This window comes from Pithys albifrons, chromosome 2, assembly GCF_047495875.1.
Source record: "Pithys albifrons albifrons isolate INPA30051 chromosome 2, PitAlb_v1, whole genome shotgun sequence".
Taxonomy (NCBI): Eukaryota; Metazoa; Chordata; class Aves; order Passeriformes; family Thamnophilidae; genus Pithys; species Pithys albifrons.
Window position 1 is genome coordinate 98,939,132 of NC_092459.1, and position 24,085 is coordinate 98,963,216.

General features: G+C 43.9%; 2 protein-coding genes across 5 annotated transcripts in view; one reads left to right on the forward strand and one right to left on the reverse strand.

Annotated features, from left to right (window-relative positions):
- Positions 1–2,249, reverse strand: part of AIDA (axin interactor, dorsalization associated) — a 30,112-nt gene extending 27,863 nt beyond the window's left edge. The window contains exon 1 of one of the 2 annotated variants that reach the window (XM_071579255.1): positions 1,958–2,249. In XM_071579255.1, the coding sequence (XP_071435356.1) occupies positions 1,958–2,067 (110 nt within the window). In that variant the 5' untranslated portion in view covers positions 2,068–2,249. The remainder of the gene's footprint in view (positions 1–1,957) is intronic. The other variant, XM_071579263.1, reaches the window with a different exon arrangement.
- A 35-nt stretch (positions 2,250–2,284) lies between these two features.
- Positions 2,285–20,775, forward strand: BROX (BRO1 domain and CAAX motif containing). Of its 3 annotated transcripts, none has more exons than XM_071579223.1 (13): positions 2,285–2,362; positions 4,590–4,720; positions 5,475–5,581; positions 7,030–7,126; positions 8,436–8,531; positions 9,186–9,258; positions 9,620–9,725; positions 10,277–10,366; positions 11,148–11,233; positions 13,072–13,153; positions 14,172–14,322; positions 15,739–15,898; positions 16,393–20,775. In XM_071579223.1, exons 2-13 carry the CDS (start codon positions 4,620–4,622, stop codon positions 16,477–16,479), a joined length of 1,236 nt encoding a protein of 411 aa, XP_071435324.1. In that variant the 5' UTR covers positions 2,285–2,362; positions 4,590–4,619; the 3' UTR covers positions 16,480–20,775. The 3 variants fall into 3 exon arrangements, with proteins under 3 accessions (XP_071435324.1, XP_071435333.1, XP_071435342.1); XM_071579232.1 differs by lacking the exon at positions 2,285–2,362 and adding an exon at positions 2,626–2,810; XM_071579241.1 differs by lacking the exon at positions 2,285–2,362 and adding an exon at positions 2,852–3,271.
- The last annotated feature ends 3,310 nt before the right edge of the window (positions 20,776–24,085 follow it).

The window sequence follows — 24,085 nt, forward strand, 5'->3', positions numbered from 1 at the left end:
CAGCATCAGCAAGCTCAGTGTAACCAGCTTCTCCCCAGGCTCCTGGTGTTGATCAGGACAGGCTGTGCCAGCATTCACAGCACCTGGACAACAGCAGCACCCTACTCGTTCACCCCATCTCAGGATGCCATTGGAGAAGGCAACAGCAAAAATCCACACTGTGATGTCTCTCCAAAACTACACGTTGGTATCTTGTCCTGGTGCAGCTTTATTTGCAGCTTCTACCCTACAGCTTGAAATTGTTATTAATTTACCTGCTAAATCTACAAGCAGCAGATATACACACAGAAAAGGTTTGGCTCCTCCCTAGGAAATACCTCCCCGTAATCCCTTGATCTTCTCTCTCCTTTCTTCTCAGTCCTGGAACAACAGAGTTCATCTACTGAGGCCTATTCAGTAGAAACTCACTGATAAGAGCAGCGTACAATACACTGGAGGAGCTTTCTCACAAAGATATCACCCTGCTCCGAAGTCAGAGCAGAGCCAGGGTGTGGAGATCACCGCAGTTCTTGTCTGACAAAGTGATGGAGGAGGAAGGGAACAGAAGTTGTGCTTTGACTCTCACACTGGACTGTGTGCAAACATTTAGTGACCTCACTTGTCAGTGAAGTGTGTTCAGAAGGAAAAGCCCAAAGACTTTTCATTGTAAAGAAACATCACTATAAGAAACTTGCTGCCAACACCGCTAAGACGGTTTAAAGCATTAGGATCCTACTGGACTCCTTGCAGATGTCTACATAAGGGCAGTTAGTAAAAATATCGTTCATTTTTCGATGATTTCCTTTTTCAGGCCAAGATACAGATCTGGAAGAGAATTTCTTTTCATCCTTGTGCCAAGGTTTGGATAGTAACCGTCCGCCTTACTCAAAAGGCCATCAGCAAACTGCAAATAACTGAACTTGCATCATCGTGCCTGGTGAGTGAATGAAATGATGAAATTACAGCCTCTCATGGCCATGCTGTTCATGGCCAGCAGACCAGTCACTCTGAATGGCAACTGAACTGGTAGCCAGTGTGGTTACTGCCCATCCCATAACGTGAATGGTCCTGAGCAGTGCTAGAAGATTCCTCAGGGAGCATCCCTTCAGCTGACTTTCTCTTGGAACAAGTGCAAACCCTCTTGACAACTTCCAGAAAAGTCTCCATGAGATATAGTGAAATACTCAGATCACAAAGAAGTAACTTTCATCCTCATGGTGCACAGAGCAGTAGGGAAGAACATCTGACTAAAGCTACCAGGTCTGTTCCTAAGGATACCAAGTGCCCTACAGCCAATACTCCTCTGCTGCCAGAGAATTCATGGATGGTGCAGTCCCACCCAGTGCCAGCCAATCTGACTGGGGTGCCCGGTTCCCCACACTCCCACCCTGGTTTCATCAGAACGTAACGCACCGGCATGTGAAGAACCCCTTTTCACTCGATGGGTTGGTTAGGACTTTATTTTTTGCTTAAGGCTGATGCTTCTGCAGCCCATTTGCCAGGTCCACCCTTCCCCACAAGCGTGGTTGCGACGGGATGGGAGTATCCCGGCCCAGGGGTGCCCGGGAGGCTCCAGCAATCAACCACCCCCGCAGCCCACGCTCACAGAATCACAGACTGGTTTGGGTCGGAAGGGACCTTAAAGACCATCCTGTTCCTTCCCCCCGCCACGGGTAGGGGCACCTCCCACTAGACCAGGTTGCTCCAAGCCCCTCACAGGAGGGCAGGACGGGCCGGCTCCCGCCTGGTCCCTCCGCGGGCACCCGGCCCAGGGGCCACCCCGGCCCCGGCCCCGCGCCTCGGCGAAGGGCCGGCGGGGCCGCGGGGGTGAGGGGGCCGAGGGGGTCGGGGGGGTGAGGGGGCCGCGGCCCGGGCTCGGCGGGGCCCCCTGCCCTGCCCTGCCCTGCCCCGCCCGGGGCCGCTCCCTGCCAGCGGCGCCTCGCCCGGGGCTGCCGGGCCGCGCCGGGACCGCACTCACATCTGGTACTCGTCGATGGCCTCCACCAGCTGCCCCCAGGAGTCGAAGTCGGTGCCCTTCCTGAAGCTGGCGCCCCAGCGCTGCAGGAGGCTGCGGGCCGCCTCCGACATAGCCCCAGCGCTAGGGCACCATGCTCACCCCGCGCCGGGGCACCGCCAGCCCCGGCCCCGCCCGGCCCGGCCCCGGGACACCCGAGCGCGGCGCCCCTCCCTCCGGCCCTGCCGCACCGCCCAGGCGGGGAGGCGGCGCCGGCCGCGCCCGCAGCGCCATCGCTACCGAGGCGGCGGGGCCGGGCGGCGCTTCCGCCTCGCTGCTGCCATGGCGCCGGTCACGGGGCTCTGCCGGCTCCTCCCTCTGCCCCTCCCTCCGCTCCCGGCCCTGCCGCCGCCGCAGGCCCGCCCCCAGGTAAGCCCCGCGCCCCTCGGTGGCACCGCGGCCGCATCGCCCCTCCAGGGGCGTCGGTGCCACCGCCGAGGTGTCGGTGCTCCCCCGATCCCGCCCGTGTTGGTGGCGCCGAGGGGACCCTCCCGCGGGAGGGCTGCAGAGCCCCGGCCGTGCCTCCCGCCCGCCGCCCCGGGTCAGCCCCAGAGCCGCGGGGCTGCGGCGGCCCCGGGACCCCCGGCGGGAGCGGGGAACGGGCGGCGGGGGCGATGCGCTCGGCCGTGGCGGGCGATGCCGGCGGCGCTCGGCTGGCGCTGCCTGAGGAGGCGGGCGAGTGACGCGGGGCCGGGAGTGGCGGGGCCGGGCCGGACCGGGCCGGGGAATACGCGGGCCTGTGAGGGACAGACACACCGACCCGGGGCCGGAGGGTCCTGTGAGGGACCGACACACCGATCCGGGACCTCGAAGCCATGTGAGGGACCGACAGACTGACCGAGAACGGGGGGATCCTGTGAGGGACTGACAGACGGACCCGGAACGGGGGACCCACGGGCCTATGAGGGACCGACACACCGACTGGTGACCACAGACCGGCCCGGGGCCTCGGAGCCCCGTGAGGGATTGACAGACTGACCTGGGCCGGGGGGTCCCGTGAGCGACCGACAGACCAGCCCGGGCTGGGGTAGTCCTGTGAGGGACTGACAGACTGACCCGGAACGGAGGTCCCCGGGGGCTCGGAGCCCTGTGAGGGAGGGACCGACAGACAGACAGACCCGGGGCCTCGGCCATCCCGAGAGGAACCGACAGACAGACCCGGGCCGGGAGATCCTGTGAGGGACTGACAGAGTGACCCGGGGCCTCGGAATCCCGTGAGGGACCGACAGACCCACCCGGAACGGGGGCTGACCGAGTGTGGGATACAGCGCTGCGCGGGTGGGTGGGGATGTCGCCGTAGGGGCTGACACGAGGAACAAGTCGCGATAGGCACTGAAACGATAAACAGGCCACGATAGGTGCTGGCACAATGAACAAGCCTCCTGCTCGGGCGGGAGGACCGGACAGTGCCAGGGGGTCGCTGCTTAGCAGAACTCCTTGGTTTTTTGTTTGGTTTTTTTTTTTTTTCAGTCAAGCTGCGGAGTGTTTTGTAAGGATAAACTTAAAAGATTCCAAAAGAGCCATGAGGTGATGGGTGTCCCTGGAGGTCTCAAGTGCAGCGTCCTGCTCAGAGAATGGTCAGCTCTGAGGTCACCCCGAGGTTCTCAGAGCTTTGTCCAGTGATATCTAGAAAGTCTCTGGGAATGGGGGACCAATCAACTTTTTCCTCAGTCCTTCTGTTCTCCTGGTGAAGGAGTTTCTCCTTTGATCCAGGACAGGCTTCCCGTGTTTCAGTATGTGCCCATTCTGTTTCATCACTGCTGTGGTGAAGCTCGTTGCAATGCTTGTGTTACGTGCTTGCTGAAATTGAGGGGAAATTAAAAAGTTTTACCTGTACTCTTCTAAACTTCCAGGTCAGTCACATGTAAGCAAATAGATCCATGTTTTCAGTCAGGATTACTTTGTGGTTGCAGGTTCATCTATACTGATGGCCCTGCAGTAAAAGGTACTCTGAGAGATTTCAGCCTCTTCTCCCAGGCACACAGAGGAATTGGCCTCAGGCTGTGCCAGGGGAGATTTAAGTTGGACAGCAGGAGGAATTTCTTCACATAAAGGGTTGTTAAACATTGGAATGGACTGCTCAGGGAGGTGGTGGAGTCACCATCCTTGGAGGTGTTCAGAAAGTGACTGGAATGCAGCACTTCATGGCCTGGTCTAGTTGACAAAGTAGTGTTCGGTCACAGGTTGGACTCTGTGATCTCAGAGGTTTTTTCCAACCTTAATGATTCTGTGATTCTGAGATATTTCTCATGTAATTTACAGCTATGTTTAGCCTTATGTAGGAGGTAACAAATGTGGGGATTTTTTTACTTTTTGCTCTATGTGCTGACATAGAGCAAAGTAGGGATAGGTTTTTGCCTAACTTTAAATAGTTGCCTCAGAAAGCGTCTGTATTTCAAGAGAGTAAGATTCTCAGACTAAGAACACTGAAGAAAAGGCATACCTAAGTGCTCCATTTCAAGAAGAAATCTCATTTCAAATTGATTTCATGCCTAATTGTTTACATTTGGAATGGGTTTTTATGAACAAGGGAGCATGATGTGTAGCACCTCGTTGTACCTGTTCCTGCAGCTGTTCTTCCCTTCCCACATTTTAGATTTGGCGTAAACAACACTACAGCAAGAAAATGACCCACTGGTTCCACCGCAACCCTTTGAAGGCTACAGCTCCTGTTTCATTTAATTATTATGGGGTAGCTACCACTCCAGCTGCAGCAAAGGTTTGCAAGTAAGTGTTCTGTGACTGACTTCACTCTGTTTAGAGGGCATCCTTAAAAGCAGTGGGTACTCTTCAGTTTTTGTGCTGAAGATGACTGAAGATGTACGCAGGGAGACAGTAAGACCCTGCTAACACTGAACATTTGGTTATAAAGGATGAGTTCTCCAGTTTTCAAGTCTCTCAGTGCAAAGCAAGGCCAATTACAACAATGCAGCGTCAAAAGATGAAACATTCTTTGTTTTTCTGATGACTGTGCATTCCTGTGTGAAGGATTGCTTAATTTCCATAAGTGGATAAGGCCTGACTACTCTATTGTAGATAGGAATGTAATGAAAAGAGATCTCAGCGTATTTTGCAGATCTATTCTTATCTCTTCATCTCACCCCATTCTAATGTTGAAGAATGTTCCTGCTCTTTTTCTTCCCTCCCGCTGCACACAACTCTTGGTAGGTGAAGGCAGTTATTTTAGTTTGTGTTATAACAGTAGTTTCAGCACTGATTATCCATTGCTGTCTGTCCAGAATGGATTGTGCGAAAGAGTCAATTATGTATCCACGGAAGAAAGGAAGATTTTTCTCTATTTATTGTGATTTTCCTCATAAAGTCCCTTTCCTGGTCTTCAGGTAGCTAAATTCAATGCTTATCTTCACCTTCTGAGCCAAAAGTGGGGTGCTTGTACATAGATGGGTACTCTCTTAACAGTATATTTTGGAGTAGAATTTCCTAGGTTTATTTTTATTTTATTTTTTTCTCCTCTATGTAGTGATTTGAGGTTATCTCGAACACGACTCTTGGAGCTGTTCACAGACTCTAGTTGTAATCCAGAAATGATGAAAAATGCAACTGACTTGTACTTCTCACTCCTGCAAGGTAGGAAGATTTATTAGTAATACTGCTGATACATCAAGAGGTTTATCAGTTGAGTTTTCATGGCACGTCTCAGAATGGGTATTGTGCTGTTCCTTGTGTAAGGAAGCTTTGCACTTCTCAGGAAGGAGAATATCTTTGTGGGTTCTTTGCTTGATACCAGTCATGGGAACTTGCTGGGCCCTTTCTCTGCGTTTCAGTGTGCTTTGTGACCCTGCCAGTACTGTGTGTCCTGTCCTCCTGCTTTTAACCTCTTCCTGCTTCCTGCTGGAGGAGAAAATGTTTGTTTTTCTCTTAGATGGTGGTGAGTTGCTCCTTAAGTATGAATTGAGTCTATTAATCTGATAGGATTCGCTCTTCAGCGTAAAGTTCTGGTTAGTCTAATACCAGATCACAGACTTAGTGCAAGTTCACACTTCTGCTGCTTGTCTTAGTTGTACATATAGGTGCTCATTAGCACAGTATCTACATTTTCAGTAGATGATCACCTGTGATCACCCATTCCCTTGCAACCTTCCTCCTGCCAATATTTCAATAATTCCTCTCAGCCAAGTTTCTTAGGCCTGAGTTTTCAGGAATCAGCTGGTGCATGGAAACTGTGATCTTTCAGTGTGTGGGAGGTGAAGCAGCTCATGTTGGTTTAGTTCCCTCAGTCCTTGAGAGGGTGTAAGCCAATGCCACAACTAGATAAAGGTAAGATAGGAGTCTGTGTTGCTGCAGTCAAGATTTGGAGTTTCTTCAGGAAAGAAACTGCTTGGCCAATAAAATCTTCTGCATGTGAAAGAAACAAGTATTTTTTATCTTTATAAACATGTGACAGCACCTAAAACTGTAGCCCAAATAGCTGCTGTGGCAAGTTTTGAGTTCTTAAAGACTGTAAGACCGGATCAGAACAAGGTCCTTCTTAAGCCTCCCTGAAAAATTCCTTGGGCCTGTATATGCTGGGATTTGAATGTCTTCATCCCATTGACTGCTGCTTTCTGGACTGCTGTACATAAAGAACCAATTTCCTGTAGCCCCAGAGATAAAAGAGATGATGACTAGGGGAGTCCATGCTCATAAGCCTTTTGGAAGCTTTTCCTGGAATTTCCTGTTCGCCTCTATGGTGGCAGGAACAGCCACTCACCCACCTCAAGGAGCCTGGGCCATCCTGTACATGGGTCAGTCCAGCTCCTCACTGGTCACCATATGGGACATACAGACGTCTGCAAGGTTTTTCTTTAGCAGTCAAGACTGAGTGGATTTGTTAACCTGCTGGGCAAGATGTTTCTTGTAGTAGCCAGTTTGTTCTGTGTCTTTTTCTCAAGATACGGAGCAATAAAAGTTTCGGGAAGTAACATGGATTTTTGATGCAGAAAGAAACATTCCCTTATCTATATTTGTATTCTTATTGATAACTCTCCTTCATTTCTTGTTTCAGTTTCTTACTTTGATTGCCTTTTATTCCATAGGTTTTATCCTTTCACTGGATAACTCTTCCCAAGAATGCAAGTTGAGATATATTCAGAACTTCAAGTGGACAGACACGTTACAAGGCCAAGTTCCAAGGTAGGAGGTGCTTCTGTGAGTACAGGGTATACAGCTGTTCTGTTTTTGTTACAGATGTGCATGTGTGCCAGCACAGGCCTGAAGAAAAGCTGAGAAGTGTAACAAACTGTTGGACACAAAGTAGTTTTCAAAAACATGTTACTTTGTGGTTTAAATAACTGTCCTGCTGTGTTAGATGTTCTGAGGCGTGTGTGGCCTTTATGTAAAGGTGTGTTAATGCACAACAATGGTGGAAGGAACCGCTGAGTCTTGGTTGATCTACAAGCTGAACCTGCAGTTGCCTGCACAAGTACAAAGAACCTTGAGGGTAGTGGTGAATCAAATCTGATAATGTAGTTTACAACAATTTAACACTTTTTCATTTGGCACTATTGCCTGACCAGCAACTTCTCCATGTTTTGACATACCAGTGTTGCTGAAGATCTGACTTTGTTCTTGTCCTCTGAAGCTCCTGGTGCATGTACTCTTGGTTCAAACAAACAAATCTTCTCTTTTAAGTAGGAGCATAGATCTGTAACCTTCTGGATTATTCAGTTGTCCTTTGCTAGTGGAGGTAATTGTGTTGTATAGACATACCTGCAAATTTGTCAGGCTTTAGCTAGAAGTGCTTGACTTCCTCAAAGCTTTTATTCCCCTTGAAAGAAAATCTGTTGATTAGGAGTTTCTTCTAATTTTCTCACAGTCACTCACACTTGTACTTATGCCAACTTTATTCTTCCCACTCCCACACCTTTCTTTTTGAAAAGTTTGTTAGTTCCTAAACCATACTGAGCTTGGGATTACGAATTCAGTGTTCTAAAAGACCGTGTTTTTAGCTTCTGAAAGTTCCTGCTATTTGCACATACTGTTTGTAGTTACATAAATACTTGCAATGACATTTGAGATGTAATAGACTTATTAACTTAGCAGTACAGCTTTAAAGGACACATTCCAGAGCAAGGCTTTCCACAAAATGTGCAATTTAAAAAAAAAAAAAAGATGGAAAAATGTCAGCCACACCCAAAGCTAAACAAGTCTCAAGTTACAGTTTTAAAATAAAAGTTCCCAAAAGGGAAGGGTGGGCATCTGAATTTGGGAGATTCTAATTACAAGCTCTTAAAGGGAATAAATAAAAATATTAAAGTCTTTTTTTAGACAGTTCAGCAAGTAGGAGGTTCTGAATTGGAAATCATTGATATCTTAAATGAAAAATGTGTCATGGAGAGAAATGTTGACTTATGCTACATGGATTATCAGCAGATAACCAGCTTGTCAGAGCAAAATTGAAAGCATTAAGTTGTTTGGGGTCTTTTTGTCTGTCTTTCTTTAGTGCCCAGCAGGATGCAGTGTTTGAACTGGTTTCTATGGGATTTAATGTAGCTCTGTGGTACACAAAATACGCATCAAGACTTGCTGGAAAAGAAGAGTAAGTGTTTTTCTTTTCTTAGTAATTCTATTTCAGCAATATTCTACCAAAGGTTTAGCAAGTTCTGGGTTTGGACTGCTGTAGTGCATGTCCAGCTGAGACAGCAGGAGTTCAAGGAGGTGGTTGGCCTTCACTCACTGCTGTGATGTCCAAGTGCACTTCAGTCCCTTGTTCCATCTGTAAGCCCAGTGCACTAATACCATGTAACTGTAATATAGAGAAAGTGTCAGTTGTGAGTAAATTCTTCATCGGTCCAGTCTAAATGTCTGGGTACAAAATCAAGATTCTCAAAATCGGAGCTCTGCTGACTTTCGTCCCTACAGATTTCTAAATATTTGGCTTTTAACACTGAGTAACCTTTTATTTGAAAGACATTAAAAGGTCTTGTGTTTCTTTTTTCAAACAAGTTCTATTTGATTATTTAATGATTGGACACTATAATAAATTTCTTTACCATGAGGGTAGCACAGCAGTAGGACAGATCACTTAGAGAATTGGTGGACTCTTGATTCTTGAAGGATTTAAGATCCATTTAGACAAAGCCATAACTCACCTGATCTTCTGTTGTTGATAGCTGTGCCCCTAAGCAGGAGACTTAAAACACCTGTAGGCCCTTTCTAAGTCACATTACATTGACTTACTCTGTATTCTTAGCATAACAGAAGATGAAGCAAAGGATGTTCACAGAAGCCTGAAGATAGCAGCTGGGATTTTTAAACACCTGAAGGTAGAAAAACTGTCTTTGCTGTCTGTTCTTCAAGGTGTCTCCAAATACTTGGCTTTTTGTCTTAGAAAAGCCTTTGCTTTTCTGATGAGGTTACAGAATACACAGGTATCTCAGACTACCTGAATGACAGAGGAGGAAGAAGGGTATTAATATGTTGTGCTGTCACTCTGTCCCTGCTACTCATTCCCAGTGGCAGCGAAGGTGTAATTTGTATGTCTGCCCACTGTCACATGCAGCGGTGCAGCCACCTGCCTTGGGACCTTCACTCAGCATCCCATCCATGTAGGAATGAGGTACTTGTTTTGCACCGGCAGCCGTGGTATTAAGTCTGAACTAACTCTGAGACTTGCTTTGTATTTAGGAAAGTCACATCCCAAAATTGATTACACCTGTAGAAAAGGGAAGAGATTTAGAAGCCCGACTTATAGACTCGTACATCATACAGTGCCAAGCTGAAGCTCAAGAAGGTATCTTCAATTATACGTTTGTTGAGTGTGGGAGATGACAGTCAGTCTTTGTGGGTCACTTGATGTCTTGTGAACTCTGCTTGGCAGCAAGGTCATGTTTTCTTTATTCTCCCTAAGTATTGTGGTTTAGTAGGGTACATTGCTTTTGAAGAAACTCAAGTTACAGTTGCAGAAGGAAAATGCCAAAAATCAATCAGATATTGCAAATGTAATATGGAATATCTTCCACTTTGGAAGAACTTGCATGTGACATTTCCCCCCTTCTATTTTTCCTTTCATGCAACCTTTTCACCACCATACTCACCTACCAGATATTATTGCAGCTTCTGTTTATTAGCTAGTCATAAGGCTAACATTCCTTCAGTTTTATTAAATTAGAATCACTCTATCACTCTATCTAGGAAACAATCTGTCTTTATTCTGCAGTTTGCTTGACTGCACAACATTTATTTTCCACTCATGCAGGTGTTTAAAACCCAAAATGCTTTTGCTGATTTGATGTGAAGGGACACTTCAATTAAACTTATACTGTGGTGTGGAACTTTTTTCAGTGACAATTGCTCGGGCTATTGAGCTGAAACACAATCCAGGACTAATAGCTGCTCTTGCTTATGAAACAGCAAACTTCTACCAAAAAGCTGGTAAGTGTCTTGTTTTGTATCCTTAGTGACTTGGTTTATGTCTTTCTGCCAGCAGGGATACTTCACCCACCCATAAATTGCAATATTAACACAGTTTCTCAGAGGATATGGTTCATATATTTAGCTTCTATTTAGAACATTCAAGGCTTCAGTTACCAGCATATATTTTGATAAGGCCTTTTGTTTTTGTGGAAATCTTTTTCTGTAGCTAATGGTAGGAAATGTTAGTGAGAGAAGACAGAAGACAGAGTAATGTCTCAAGAATATGTTCTAGCAGCAGATAAATGGCCTGATGTTTTCCAGCTGCCTTTGGGCAGCAGATCCTGATGCAGATCATGAAGAGTGTAGCAGGTTAATTATGTACATCCTTCTAAATGAGTAAGCTGATCTTGGGCTTACTAAGACAAGTGGGAAAAGTGCAAAAAGAATGGGAGTCAGGAGAACATTCTAACACTTGTCACATTATAGGTCACTACTTGAACTTAAACTAGGAACAAGCTTTGAAATGCTGCCTAAAACTACTTAGGAGAGAGAATTAGTTATCCTAACTTAGTGGACAGCAGTTTTCAGGTATTCTAGGGAAAATTGCATGATAGCTGCATGTTTTCGTGGGTTTTTTTCATAATTTCTCTGTGCCTTTGCAGGATTAATTTTTTGTCATGTTTCTGGCTGCTTTATAGTTAAGATTTATCGCTAAGTTTAAGTATTCTGGGTTTTGAGTGTGTTTGGGATTTTTATTTTTGCAAATGTCTTAAGAACAGCTTGACATGTGTGTTCATAGATCAAACATTATCCAGTTTGGATCCAACCTATGCAGGAAAATGGAGGAAGTACTTAAACTTGAAGAGCTGTTTCTATATGGCCTATGTAAGTATTTTGGTTGACTGCAGTTGTAGTTTGTTGTATAAGGGCTGGATAGGGAATGGGGGCCAGGTCTTTCCTTGGCTTTCTCTCCATGCTGTGAAGAGAGACTGTGCAGTGTCAGTGGCATTTGAAATGCTTCTGTTGAGCCAAGTGAAATTACTGCACTGTGGAATTTATTGTGATCACGTATCATTCAGTGAAGCCACTCAGGTTTAGCATAATACTCATCTTCCATTGTCTGCATCACAGTTGAATTCTGGGCATAATTCAAAGCTGATCATCTTTTTGGCAGCCTTGAATGAAACTGAATCAATTACCACTAGGTACCATTCCAAGCACTGTCCCTATTTGGCTGACTGATTTCTTAGCAAGTGCAGTGGTACCCTTGGGATCCTCAGCTGCTCAGTTTTCTCTTTATTTCTTGGAGCCTGATACAGCCTGTCATCTGACATTTTCATACTGTACAGCAGGCCCAATCTAAGCAGTAAACACAATCGTCTTTCTCTTACGTTAAACCTGTAGCAAAAAGCTGCTTGACTTATTATCAAATTTGAGAGGTGAGAGAGGGTCTGAGTTGTGGTACTTTTCCTTTTTTTTAATTTGTGTGATTTATGTAGAGCTGTACTGTGAGAAGAGACATTAAAGGATGGGGTGCAAGGTCGGTGTTAGCTGATGAGATGGTTCCTTCACCTATGGTATTTAGTATTTAAAGTCAACTCCTGATAATAGGTGAGGCAATTCAGTTCTCACTGGAATACGGTACGGTCTTCAAGCATGGGTGTGAAGGAGTAGGACTTCTTGGAGTGGAAAAGTTACTCAGACTATGGCAAAATATCTCAGAATGCAGAACACGTCATTGTGTCCAGGGGGCTGTCTGTTGTGGGGTGCAATCTGTAACGGTATGGTGGTTCTCCTGGTCCTGGAGGTTATTCCATTACTTAGGAGAAAATGTGCTCCCCGCTTCCCCTGACCACGTGGTCCCCTGAGACCCCGAAATGGACACACAGAGACCACCAGAGTGACAGGAGAGAGAGAGTTTATTGCTGATGGTCAGGGGTTTATATGGACCTTGGAGGGATCCAAAACCCACCAATAGGAAACAAGAGGGGGTTTGGCTCTGGGCCAGTGGGAATCAGGGCATTTACATTCAATAGGAAGGGTGTCAGGTAACAGCATGTCGCAACTTCCCTCCAGACCACTGAGACAGCAGGTATGCCAAGGTCTCCTGGGAAGAAGAAGCAGTGACTTTGCAAAAAACACAATTGAAACCATTTTGTACACTAAACAGCATTAAAAACATCAGTTGTTAAAGCATTATCAGCGGCTTATTGATTTTCTTCACAAATCCATTTCTGGCAGGATTTTCTCCATTCCAAATATTGTAAATCAATTCCCACACCTCATCACTTCCAGATTCAGGGATGTTTGTCACTGATTCAGTTTTTGAGTGTTCAGGGTAGTTTTAGTTTTTATTCTTTGCTTTGTGAACTTGACTGAAGTTCGTGCCCTTTCTGTAATGAGGCTCAGTGTTGCACTTTGACACAGTCTCACTGTGAGAGGGGCGTGAACTGGACTGTATGGCAGTGCTGTTGGTCTAACAGCCTTGTGAAGCTTGAAGTTACTCCTGGCTAGAGCTGAGACAGCCTGGTTCATACCTGCCTCATGGTGGTGATGTTGCATTGTTCAGTGAACGCTGCTTGGACTTGCATTCCCAAATTGTCAACTGTCTGCAGAGAATGGCACCTTCCAAGAGATGCATCTCTGATGTAAGGGAGGGCAGAAGGAAATTGGTGCAGGAAGTGCCCAGTGATGTTCCTAATGATTTTGTCCTCTCCCATCAGGCATACTGTTACCATGGTCAGACTTTACTGGCGAGTGATAAATGTGGAGAAGCAATCAGATCTCTGCAGGAATCAGAAAAATGTAAGTGTGGGTGAAATTGGATTACAGGGTCTGATGGTGATATGCCTGTTCTATTTTGCTGTATCGTGTTTATTTGGTCTCCCATAAACTTAAGATTTTATGTGTCACCTGGTGAAAATCCAGTGCACCTTTGAATAGAGACAATGCTTTTTTTAAATTTGTTTGGTTTTTGTCTTACCAAAGACTGTCTTTCATAACAGTGCTGCAGAAAATTCCATCTTCACTTCTCAGGCTGTTAAAGACTGGCTTTGGATTGCCTGCAATATACACTGTAAAAACCAATGTCTGGTCATCATGTTTTCTGGTCTGCATGTTAGGTTATTGCAGCCATTTCTGCTTTGGAGGTTGCTCTACCTTATATTAAATAGTAAATCTAGACCATGCTTGAAAGGTAAATTAAGGCATGTTTGCAGTAGTTCAAGGTCTTCTGCCCATTCTTCTGTCTTCAAAACTATTGCTACCCCAATGGCGTGAACTGCATAACTTTACCACAGTATATCAAATATTCTCAATCCTTTAAAAGGTAACTTTAAGATTATTTAAAAAATGTATTAAGAACAAACTAAGTTGGATTACTTGCAGTAAAACAAATACCATGGTTTTTATTGTGCTCGCTGTTTATAGCAGAGTGCTTCTTTTCCCACTCCATATTTTTGTTTGGTTTTGGGCATCAGCTATGCCTGGACACCCTCATACCTTCTCTTTTTGCCTACCATGTGGCACAGTTCTTTGGCTTAGTGTTGCATTTTGCCCCACACATAAAACTGCTTTTCTGCATCTTCTCACCCAAAAAGCTCTCCCCTTTTTTTTTTCCTTTTTTTTTTCCCTTTTTTTTTTTTTATTCCTATTAATTTGTTGAATGCAGTAAATCTTGGCTGGAAGTGCTGCCTTTGAACTAGTTTGGTTTTGTTTCTAAGAAATAAGCCTCAATGGAGGCACTGCCTCAACTGAAGCACTGCAGAAGCACTGCAGAACAGAACTATGTAAATGACTTCTATTTCATTTCTTTCTTGCCAAGTTTTTGCCAAGGCTGAAGCATTGTGCAAAGAATATGGAGAAACCAAAGGGCCTGGGACTACTGCCAAACCTTCTGGACATCTCTTCTTTAGGAAATTAGGAAGTTTGATTAAGACCACACTCGAAAAGTGCCAGAGAGAGAATGGATTTATGTAAGTAATTCATAGGTTGATACAGTACTCTGTATGAAGTGTTATTATCTCATTTGCCTTTGTTTGGTGATGGGATGGTAAAATTTACTCTCCAGCTGTTACATTCCTCTAAGACATGGCATGTAACTTAAAGATAAATTTGCAATTCTATGGTTTTCTCGTAGCATATTTGCTATGGGTTTGTGCTGTCACACTCAGTTCTGTGGCAGTTCACCAGGGTAGGTTGGACTGACACCTGGAGAGGTTAAGCAGTTCTCTTCCTTCATTACTCAGCCCCTTTGTTACTTTTCCTCCATCAAAACAGAAAGGCCTGCAGAGGTTGCTGTGTTGTTCTAATGCCCTCCTGGTGGATGCTGAGATCTAGTGGGCAATAGAGGACAGAGGGGGGAATGGAGAAGACTGGTAGATTATTCTGCTTTGCAAGCAGAGAAGTCAAAACATGGTCATACCTTCAGTGAAGAACATGCTTAGGATGGTAGGAGCTTTACCTGTTTAAGTGTAATTAATATTGTGAATGGGGCTTTCTGTTAGTTAATGTCCCTTCCAAAAAGGGTTTGGAATCAGTTTAAAATATCAAGATTAGTTTGGCTTTAGAATTCCTTTGTTCATTTGTTTCTCCCCTTCCCTCCTTTTATGATTTAGTATTCCATAATAGGTTTGTTGTTTCCCTTTTTATGATACTTAAAGATCTTCATAATAGGGGAACTGATTAAACCAAGAGTATTTTCAAGGACATCAAGGTGAGCTGCAAATAGGAAAAGAAATGCTCAACTCTGCTGCTTTGGTTTAAATAACCATTGCCATAGCTTACAACAACTGTTTAAAAGAGATTTCAACAAACCCATGTCCCTCTAGAACCAAACTTTGAAATGTTTTGGGAGGTGTGCCTGCCACAGGCCTCTGCTGGAGCACACAAATAAGGTAGTGTGTCAGTATTTGTGAGTTTTCAGCTTGTTGATCTGCCAGGGTTAGAGTTACACCCTGATTCAGGCCTTGCCTCGTAGCCAGTCTTTGGGGGTGTTGCTGCCATTTATGCACTGTGGCACATTAGGACTAATTTAGGAAAAGAACTGTTTTCTTCACCTTTCTTGGGAAGTGTTTTAAGTCCTCATTTGTATTTTGAAGGGGTTTTGTGGACAAAAGATGCTCTTCTCATTGAAGCACTGGGAAGAATGGTTACCAAGTAGGAGAAAACCCACCTCAGTGTTGGGGATGAACAATAATACTGAGAAGGAATTGCTTTTGTTCAGGTGAATCTTACTGGCAGAATGTATGTTAGGTGGTGCCTTAATGAAATGGAAGAGAGCAGCAGTGACTAGCACTGCAAAAACCCATACTGTTTTTCTTTAGAGCTGCAAACAAGACTTGCAGAGATGGTGCATTGTATTTTAAATACATTTCTGTATTTTGTTACAGCTATTTTCAGAAGGTGCCAGCAGAGGCTCCCCAGCTAGAACTGAAAGCAAACTATGGCTTAGTGGAGCCTGTTCCTTTTGAGTTTCCTGCCTTGAACTCACACTGGACTCCTGAAACACTTGCAGCATTTGATCTCACCAAGAGGCCAAAGGATGACACTGTAAGTAACCTCGTGGACTGTTCTCTTCTGTTACCTTTATTCTGTCTATCCTACCGAGTTACTGTTTTGCTCTTCTGTAACATTCCCCAGCTCAGGGCAGGATGTGGACACCAAGGCTGCCACCCAAGCTTAGATTTCTGCTGTGCCAGGGGCAAGTGAGTTACCTCTGCCACACTGTCAGCATCTGGGAATTCAGAGTCGTTTTTCACTAAGTTCTGAATAGAAGGAAATCCTTTAATATGTGTAGGATGCTGAAATGGAGTGACAGGACTGAATGATATAGAAAGATTCTTTTTTAGAAAAGAACTCTCTTAAGGATGCTGAAGCAGAATATTTGGCTTTTTGCCCTTGCTTGAGGCTTACCCAAAGTCTTCAGGCTTGAAAAGAGAGGGACTAACATAATATGTAAAGTTAGTCATGCAGAAATACTGTGCAGATACAGTGGTCTGTAGTTGTGGTATTTAGTTGGGATTTTTTTTTCTTCTTGTTTGCAGCCTAAACCAAAAACAGATGAAGAAGTAAAACCTCTGAAGGAACCAGATATAAAGCCTCAAAAAGACACTGGATGCCAGATTTCTTAAGTGCCATAAGTGCTTCAAACTCACTCTGAAACTGTTTTAATAGGACTCTGGGGCTTTAGTTCTGATCTCCCTTTTTTGATTCTCCTTTTTTAACTTAGAAGACTAATTTAATTTACCTTTGTTAATATGTGTCTATCTTGCTTGAGAATGTGGTGGATTTCTAGGAGGTTATTTATATCTGACTTATTTTTGGTTTTAGTGGGATATCATAGAATGAGTGGGCTTAAATGTTCCTATTGTGCCTCTAGAGAGTTTCTTTTTGTGGGTGTAGTTTTACCCACAAAGAGCAAAGGAAGTATCACGATTGTAATGCTTGAGGATTTTTTCCATTACATTTTGTACTATATAATGTCAAATTCTGCAAACATAGGTTTGCATGAACAGTTACATTTATTTAAGTTTTGTCATTCAGGCTTAGCACCCTGTCGTGTTCCAATTCACCTAATTGTAGTGAGTGAAGAAAGTCTGCCTTTTGTTTGTAACACCACCATGATATTTCAGAGGACTTTCAGGGAACTTGGAAAACCTTAAGTTCTGCACACTGGACCACAGTTTATATTCTGAAGCTATAAGCCTCTGTTCTTTCCTCTACAGATTAGGGTTCTTGTATCAGAATTTGTAGTAAAGTACTTTAGCTTGTCTGTCCTTTAATTAAAATCCTTTAATATCCAAGTGTATCTGAAAGTGATGCAGCAAGTAATATGAAAGTGCTTAAAAATAATGCATCACGGTGTCATTCTGTCAGAGTTTTTGAATCTTGAAAGATTTGGTGAGTTTGAAAGCTGCAGACAGTTATCATCTCCTGGTACTGGCATTCATGAAGCTGTCATGCATAATGTAATGGAATTGTAATTGAGTTGCTGTGCTTCCATTTGGTAGTGCCTGTAAGAAGCTGTCAGGAGAACAGGGAGGAAAGATGAGCTGAGGAGTTGATGGCACAATTGAGAAACCAAGCTCTAGATTTGCTTTATGCCCTGTGTAAACAGTGCTACTTCTCAGCTTTTGCTGTATTGCACTGAAATCAGCTTTTTATGAAGAAAACTTGCCAAAAGCCAAGCCCAGCCAACACTGAGAAAGAATTTTGTAGAACTTGCTGCTTCAATTTCTGCCTCCTGTGGAAAATGTGATAATGTTCTTTAGTGCTGTCCTGTGACAACAGAAACAGCTTTCTGATCTGCTGCAAATGCAAACAAATATGATGCATGTGTTGTAGTGAGAACCTTACAATCAATCCCTGGGTGCCAGTTGCTGCACTTCACTTTACCTGAGAAAGAAACTGAACAGCCCAACAATGTTCACTGTTTTAACAAACATGGTGGCACTTCCCACGATGTATGCTGTAAACACATTCCTCACTTTGTACTCTTTGGATTGGTTTGTTTTCCACTGTGGGGTAACTCAGTGCTTCTGTTTGAAGTCTTTCATAGGCCTTAGAGTCACTTAGCTTAGAGGGCAGGTGTGTAGCTCTTTGAAGACCTGTGGAGCAAAAGTTGTTGAGGAGGTTAATAGGAAACTCGCTACCTGTGATACTGGAACAAACTACAGTGCCAAACTTGCTGCTAAAGGCATAGGCTTTTCATGCTGGCAGTCCTGGGTGAATCAAATGCAGAATTCATTGCTTCTTGTGATAGATTTTTCTTTCTACCAGTTCTGCACATAAAAGTAAGTATAAAATGAGCTGAATTTCTTTGGAAACAATTTCTGTTCTGCAAGGGCCTAGGTGATTGGAGGATAATGAGTATCAAGAAGAATATTTATCTAAAATTGGTCCATTTCTTCTGGTGCTGCACTGGGGCCTGGGATGTGTTCTGTGAAGAGTTACTCAGATCTGTGCATAACTTGATCAACTTAGACATCCTGCATTGTTAAAAGACGGGTTTAGGTTTTGCCAGAATGGAGCATGGAGCTACTTTGCTTTTACAGTTTTTAATTCTAAAAATGTATTACAGCTGTAGTCATCTATAGTTGCTTAGCCTGCCGCCTTCCAGAATCAAGATGCAGTTAACTCAGTTTCATAATCATGATTTTTTCAGTTACTCATTGTTTTCCAGATCCCTGTTTGTGTTAATTCGTACTTGCCTCAACTTTTAATGACTTTTCTTTCTACTACAGACTAGATTCCATTTTCCTTCCTCTCCTCATTTTCCCTTCCATCCGCTACATGCCATGGCACAGACTTACCCATGTTTGCTAATGCATGTGTAGGACCTGGGACTCATTTCCAGTGAGGCTTTTACCCACGGGTGTATCCCAGTATAGGAATATTTTAAAATTAACAGATCATGACTAAATAATTCCCAAACAACGTGGTAGGAAAGATTATTTTATGGACTTGGAATTCTTTGGATGCTTTCTCAAAGTAGTTTGTCTGAATCAAGTTCACTGTAAATAGTTTGGGGCATAACTAAGTGAATTGTGTCAGATGGTGACATTACTTAAGCCTAGCTGTGTAACCTCTTATGCCATAGCTGTTTCAGTAAATATGATGTAGTAGTTTAAAAATAGACTAATGGAACAAGCTAATTCACTTAACATGTATTAGTTGCTTTTCAAGACAAACTTTGTTTACTTGTAGCTAAAATCCTGCGGCAAACATTGGATGGTTTTGCCCAAAAAATAAGACTGTTTAGTTTGAAATTTATAGAAAACTGTGAGCCAATGAGCAGTTTTCTGTTTTGGTTTTGTTGGGTAGTAGGAAGGATTATTGTAAATTAAATGTAGATTAACTGTCTGATATGCTTAAGAATATGGGAGTGGACTGGGAGTTTTGGGTAATCTGAAAACCTAGCAAACAAGTTCCTTCTATTATGGTTCCCTTTAGTAATTTTTAAGAATGAGGTATTTTGAATGGTGACTTTTTAATGCTCTGATGCTGCAAGAGCCTGTTTTTGTGGTCCCTCTCTGGTTTTAGAGGCTTTCATTGTTAAATCTGCAAATCTGATTGGTGTAAATAGTCTTTACAAATTTGTGGCTAGTCTGAAGTAGGACAAAAGTGCAGCTGAATGAAATACAGAGTGCTGGGCCCTCTGTTTTGTGCTTTAAAAGAACAGTGATTGTCTTTAACCTACTATAAAACAAACCCTTAACCCCTTTGTAAGATTTCTATTTAAATACCTCCCTCCATGTATTTAAATACACTTCCATGTTTTGTGTTCCTGGGTTTACAGTAGTTCATATCCATGCAGTGTGTGACACACCCACAACTGAGGGACTAAACCTGGCCCTTGGATGCTGATGTCTGCCTCCCACTGGACTTGGTAGAGGAGTTTTGCCTGCCAGCCTAAGGATGGCCTTTGGACACTTAAATGTTCAGCATGGATATGTGGTGTGTCTGTAACAACAGTAGTGGTTTGTTCTATGAGCAGGAAAATGGATCCCTGTATCTGTGTAGAATATAGACAACTTTGCACTTTAGAAATTTCTCGTCTTGCAAATTTGATACAATACAATATGGCTGTAAATACTGCTTCCTGCATTTTGGTTTTATTGCACTGATTTCAGTACTGTGCTCTCAGTAAGGTTTTAATGGGAAACATTACTCAAATGTGTTTTTAATTGACTGTATAAAACAAACTCATGAAGCATATCTCTGCCTTTAGTATTGGGGGAGTGTGAGAGGAGGCACTAGTTCATCTGTCTTCCATGGGAGTCCAGAGAAATTTCTGTCTCTAGTTTGCACGGCCATGTATTTCATTCCATTGCTGTGTCTAGTATCTAAACTGAAGTTTCAGCACTAACAAAAATCCTGTTCATGCCTATTAATTATTCTTTAAAAAAATCTGACTCTAAGGTTTATTGCTAAAATATCATAGCAGCATAAACTGCTTTTCTTTAATTTTGGGGTTTTTTTCTGTCATTGACCTAGTTGAATGAGGAATAAAGCACAGTGAGTATGACAGGCCTGGAAAAGCCCCTGCAGTGTCTACCTGTCTCCAGATTGTGAGTTCAGTCTAAAGGCCTTTCCACAGTGACCATTGGTTTCACTCAGACTTGTCCTCACTGGTGATGCTCCCAAATTCAGCCAATGTCCCATGGCAACTAAGGGGACTTCTGCTTAGCTTTTTATGTAGGAAGGCCCACCTCCTTTGGGGTTGGTGCCTTCATGGATTACAATGTTCCTGAAGCCATCCTGTACTCTGAGTAAACACACTTCAATGGAATCAGCTCTGACAATATCGACCGAGCAGCCTTATTTTGTGAAGACAGTCTCCACGAAATCTTAAGCTTCAGAGTTTGAAAATTTGCGTATAACCACAAATTTCAGAATACCATTTAAAATAAACAATCTTAAAGTATCACGTTTTGTTTCATCATTTAAAATTCCTAGTATAGTAGCAAGAAAAAGGCTCTGTCTTGAATTTTACTTTCTCCAATTTAATGCAATGTTATTAATTATAGAAAATACCTAATCCTTGCAGTATGCTGGAATGAGGACTTAAATGAACAAGATATTAGGGTGAATTGGGTGCATATGGAAGTAGCAGCTACAACGAAGCATGTCAAGTTATGGGGCAGGAAGAGAGGAGATGGAATTTCTGACCTTCTGTTTGAAAAAGAAGTAATTAGGTATGAATTCATACGGCTATACAAACTCGCAGTACTTGCCAAGGGCTGTGACATTTTAGGATATTCTATTTATTATGTGAAGGGGTTATTTGGGACTAACCCCAGATTGCTGGCCACTTCTCTAAGTTGCCAGCCAGTGGCAGTAGAAAGCTGACCAGCTCCTTGAATAGGAAATACCTGTCTTACTCTTTATGATTTTTCTAGTGCCTTGCAAGCTGCTTGTCATTTCTCCACTTCTTAAAAAAATAGATTACCTTACTCTCCTTGCTAAAAAAATTGATGATGTGGGAAAAAAAGTATTCTCTTGCTTTATTGCTTTCATTATTTTCTTGTACACTTGAGAAAGAAGTAAAACCACCAGCAGTAATGCTTATAGGTATCATCATTTGGAGCAGGAGCAACGTCAAACACAGCTGTCTCCCAAGCAGCACCCTACCAGTGTTTGCTCGAGGGAGGAGGCAGCGAGAGACTGTGTACAACCCTGCTTGGTGGGCTGGGAAGGCAACAGCCAGCAGGTCAAGGCAGCAGCCCTTCCCTGGCACCTGGAGCGTGGTCTCCAGTGGGAGCAGGTCCTTGCTGGGTGGGCTCAGCAGGTCGGCCCCACACAGGTGGCCAGGTCGCTGCAGCTCATCCTGCTGTGTCGTGACTGAAGTGCTGGAGGAGGGACACCAGCTGCTGGAGGAGCAGTTTGGCCGCAGGCAACTTGTTGATGATCCTGAGGGAAGAGCAACACCAGGTTCAGAAAACCCACAGCTGTCACCCAAACTTGTCTGAAACCGAGGGGAGCCAGTGGCTGGGCTGTGCCTCCTTTCAGAGTCAGGGCTCCTGCTCAAAAGGCAGATGCTGCCCAGACTCATGCTTGCAGCTCTCAGATCTTCTCCTCCCTGCTGCTCTTGTCCATTGCTCCTCGCAGAGGCTGTTCACCAGGAGCTTGGAGGGGAAATCCTGCAAGGTCAAGGGCTCCAGATGAGCCTTGGAAGACTAATTCATCCAGGAGATCCTGGTCTCAGGACTCCAGCTAAGGTCTCCTTTTGGTGGCATGAGAGACCCCAAAAACAGGACTCCAAGCCAAGTTAGTGTGGGATAAGATAAAAAGGTAGATTCTTTCATGTCTAGGCTTAGGGCTTTTAGGAATACATGATGATATGCCCCCTTGAACACTGATTTCCATGGTTTTTATAATAATGTCTATCCAATCCCCAGTTCACACATCTCTCAGTCTAGCCCTGTCCTGCCCCTGGTCACACCCTTGTTTCACACCCTCAGGATTTGACACTGGGGTCAGTGGGACCCTCTGTTCTTCAGATTTGTCTTCCTCAGCACACATAGGGCTCTTGGAGATTTTCCAGTGTTCTTAGACCTAAGGTTGTTGGCTTATGTTTATGTCTTGTTCTGCAGGCCTTCTGATAATTTTTCAGCCTTCTGCCTTGAAAAGACGTCTAAACTGAAAGAATTTGAGCTAAACACGGAACTTAAGCTGCCAGAAATATTAATACTCTAAATTTGCTTTTTTACTATAGTTACAAGTACTTCTAAAATCTATAAAAATTAAAAAATCAAAAACCCCATAGGCATCACTTTCTTAACAGGATTCCCAGGTCATCTTTGTGGCAGCTCCTATTAATCCGTAAGTTTGTGTCATAAAATAGGGTTTCAGTTCCCCTGGTCCTTATTTGCATATCCAAATTCCTCTTCCCTGATCCTCATGTCTAATATTCTAGGTGAAGCCTCACTAGCACAGTGAGTTCAATCTCCCCCACCTGAACCAGACATGCTGGTGTCTCCAAGAATCGCATCAGTCTGTCAGGACCATGGGGTGGTCTCTAGTAATGTTGCTTTGTGCCTCCAGTCTTTCTGCCCAGCTTCCACAAAGAAGGACTCACCTTCAGTTTGCAATGTTCATTTTGGTGGCCCCTGGATGTCATGCTGCATTTGCTCTGCAGTCAAATCTGAAAGTCAGGTACCTTCTCTGTGATACCTGGACTCTTCTCTGCTGACAGTGCTTCCTCAATTTTTGCCACCACAACTTAGTCAATACCTTGTCCCCAAACATCATGTAACACAGCCCATAACAGCACTAGAAGAGCCCTTTTGAATGCATAAAAAAATTCCCATAGGATTGAAGTGAAGTGATGACCACCAAGGGGCAGCAGAGCTTGTCTTTCCTGCAGTTTTTTCCACACAACTGCCCAGCACAGACAGTGTGCACGCCAGAGTGGCACTGCAGCTTTAAAACGGGAAGAGGTGTCACAAGTTACACCTTTTGCACCATTTTATACTGGAAAGGACATCTCTGTAATTACTGCCAGGGTGGCATCCAGGAGCCCCTGCACACTCTGTGACCTACCCACCCATCCAAGTCACTGCCAAGGCAGTAAACTTCAGACCTCTCCTCCCTGTCACACAGGGTTGGGATGCATGTGCAGGCAGGTTTCAAGGAAAAATGCTGGATTAGATTGATACCTGCATTGGGGCTGCAGATTTAAGTAGTGCTGTAAGAGGAAGACTTCCCCAGTATTTCGTGTGTCCAGGTTTTCTTTTAGGTAAGGTAAATAATGCATAATCAGAGTGCAGGAACAACAGATCATGTAAATTTTTAATAAATGCTAATAAAAAGCATCTGGTAAATTTGACAGACTCTCAAATGCAACTGACAACCTGTTTTGAACCAAGTGCTGGATATGTGTGGAACCTCTGCAAGAGCTGGCCTGAAAAATATTCTCCCATATGTTTCAAAATCCTGCCTTAGCCACAACTGATTTTAATCCAAATGCAGTGGTATAAATAAAGCAGATCTTTTATCTTTCTTCTCTCCTTCCTTGAGCTTTTATTTTTCTCATTTATCATTAGTCCAGAACTCAGAAGAGCATGAAAACCCACAGCAGAATGAAAAAATGGTTTAAATGGAACACTTGATTCTTTCTGGCCTGATTGCAGGAATACAAATAAGAAACAATTCCATGGAAATCAATGTGGCCATAGTAATGTAATCTCAGCCTGCAGGATACAAGATTCCCATAAATAAATGTTTGTCTATTCC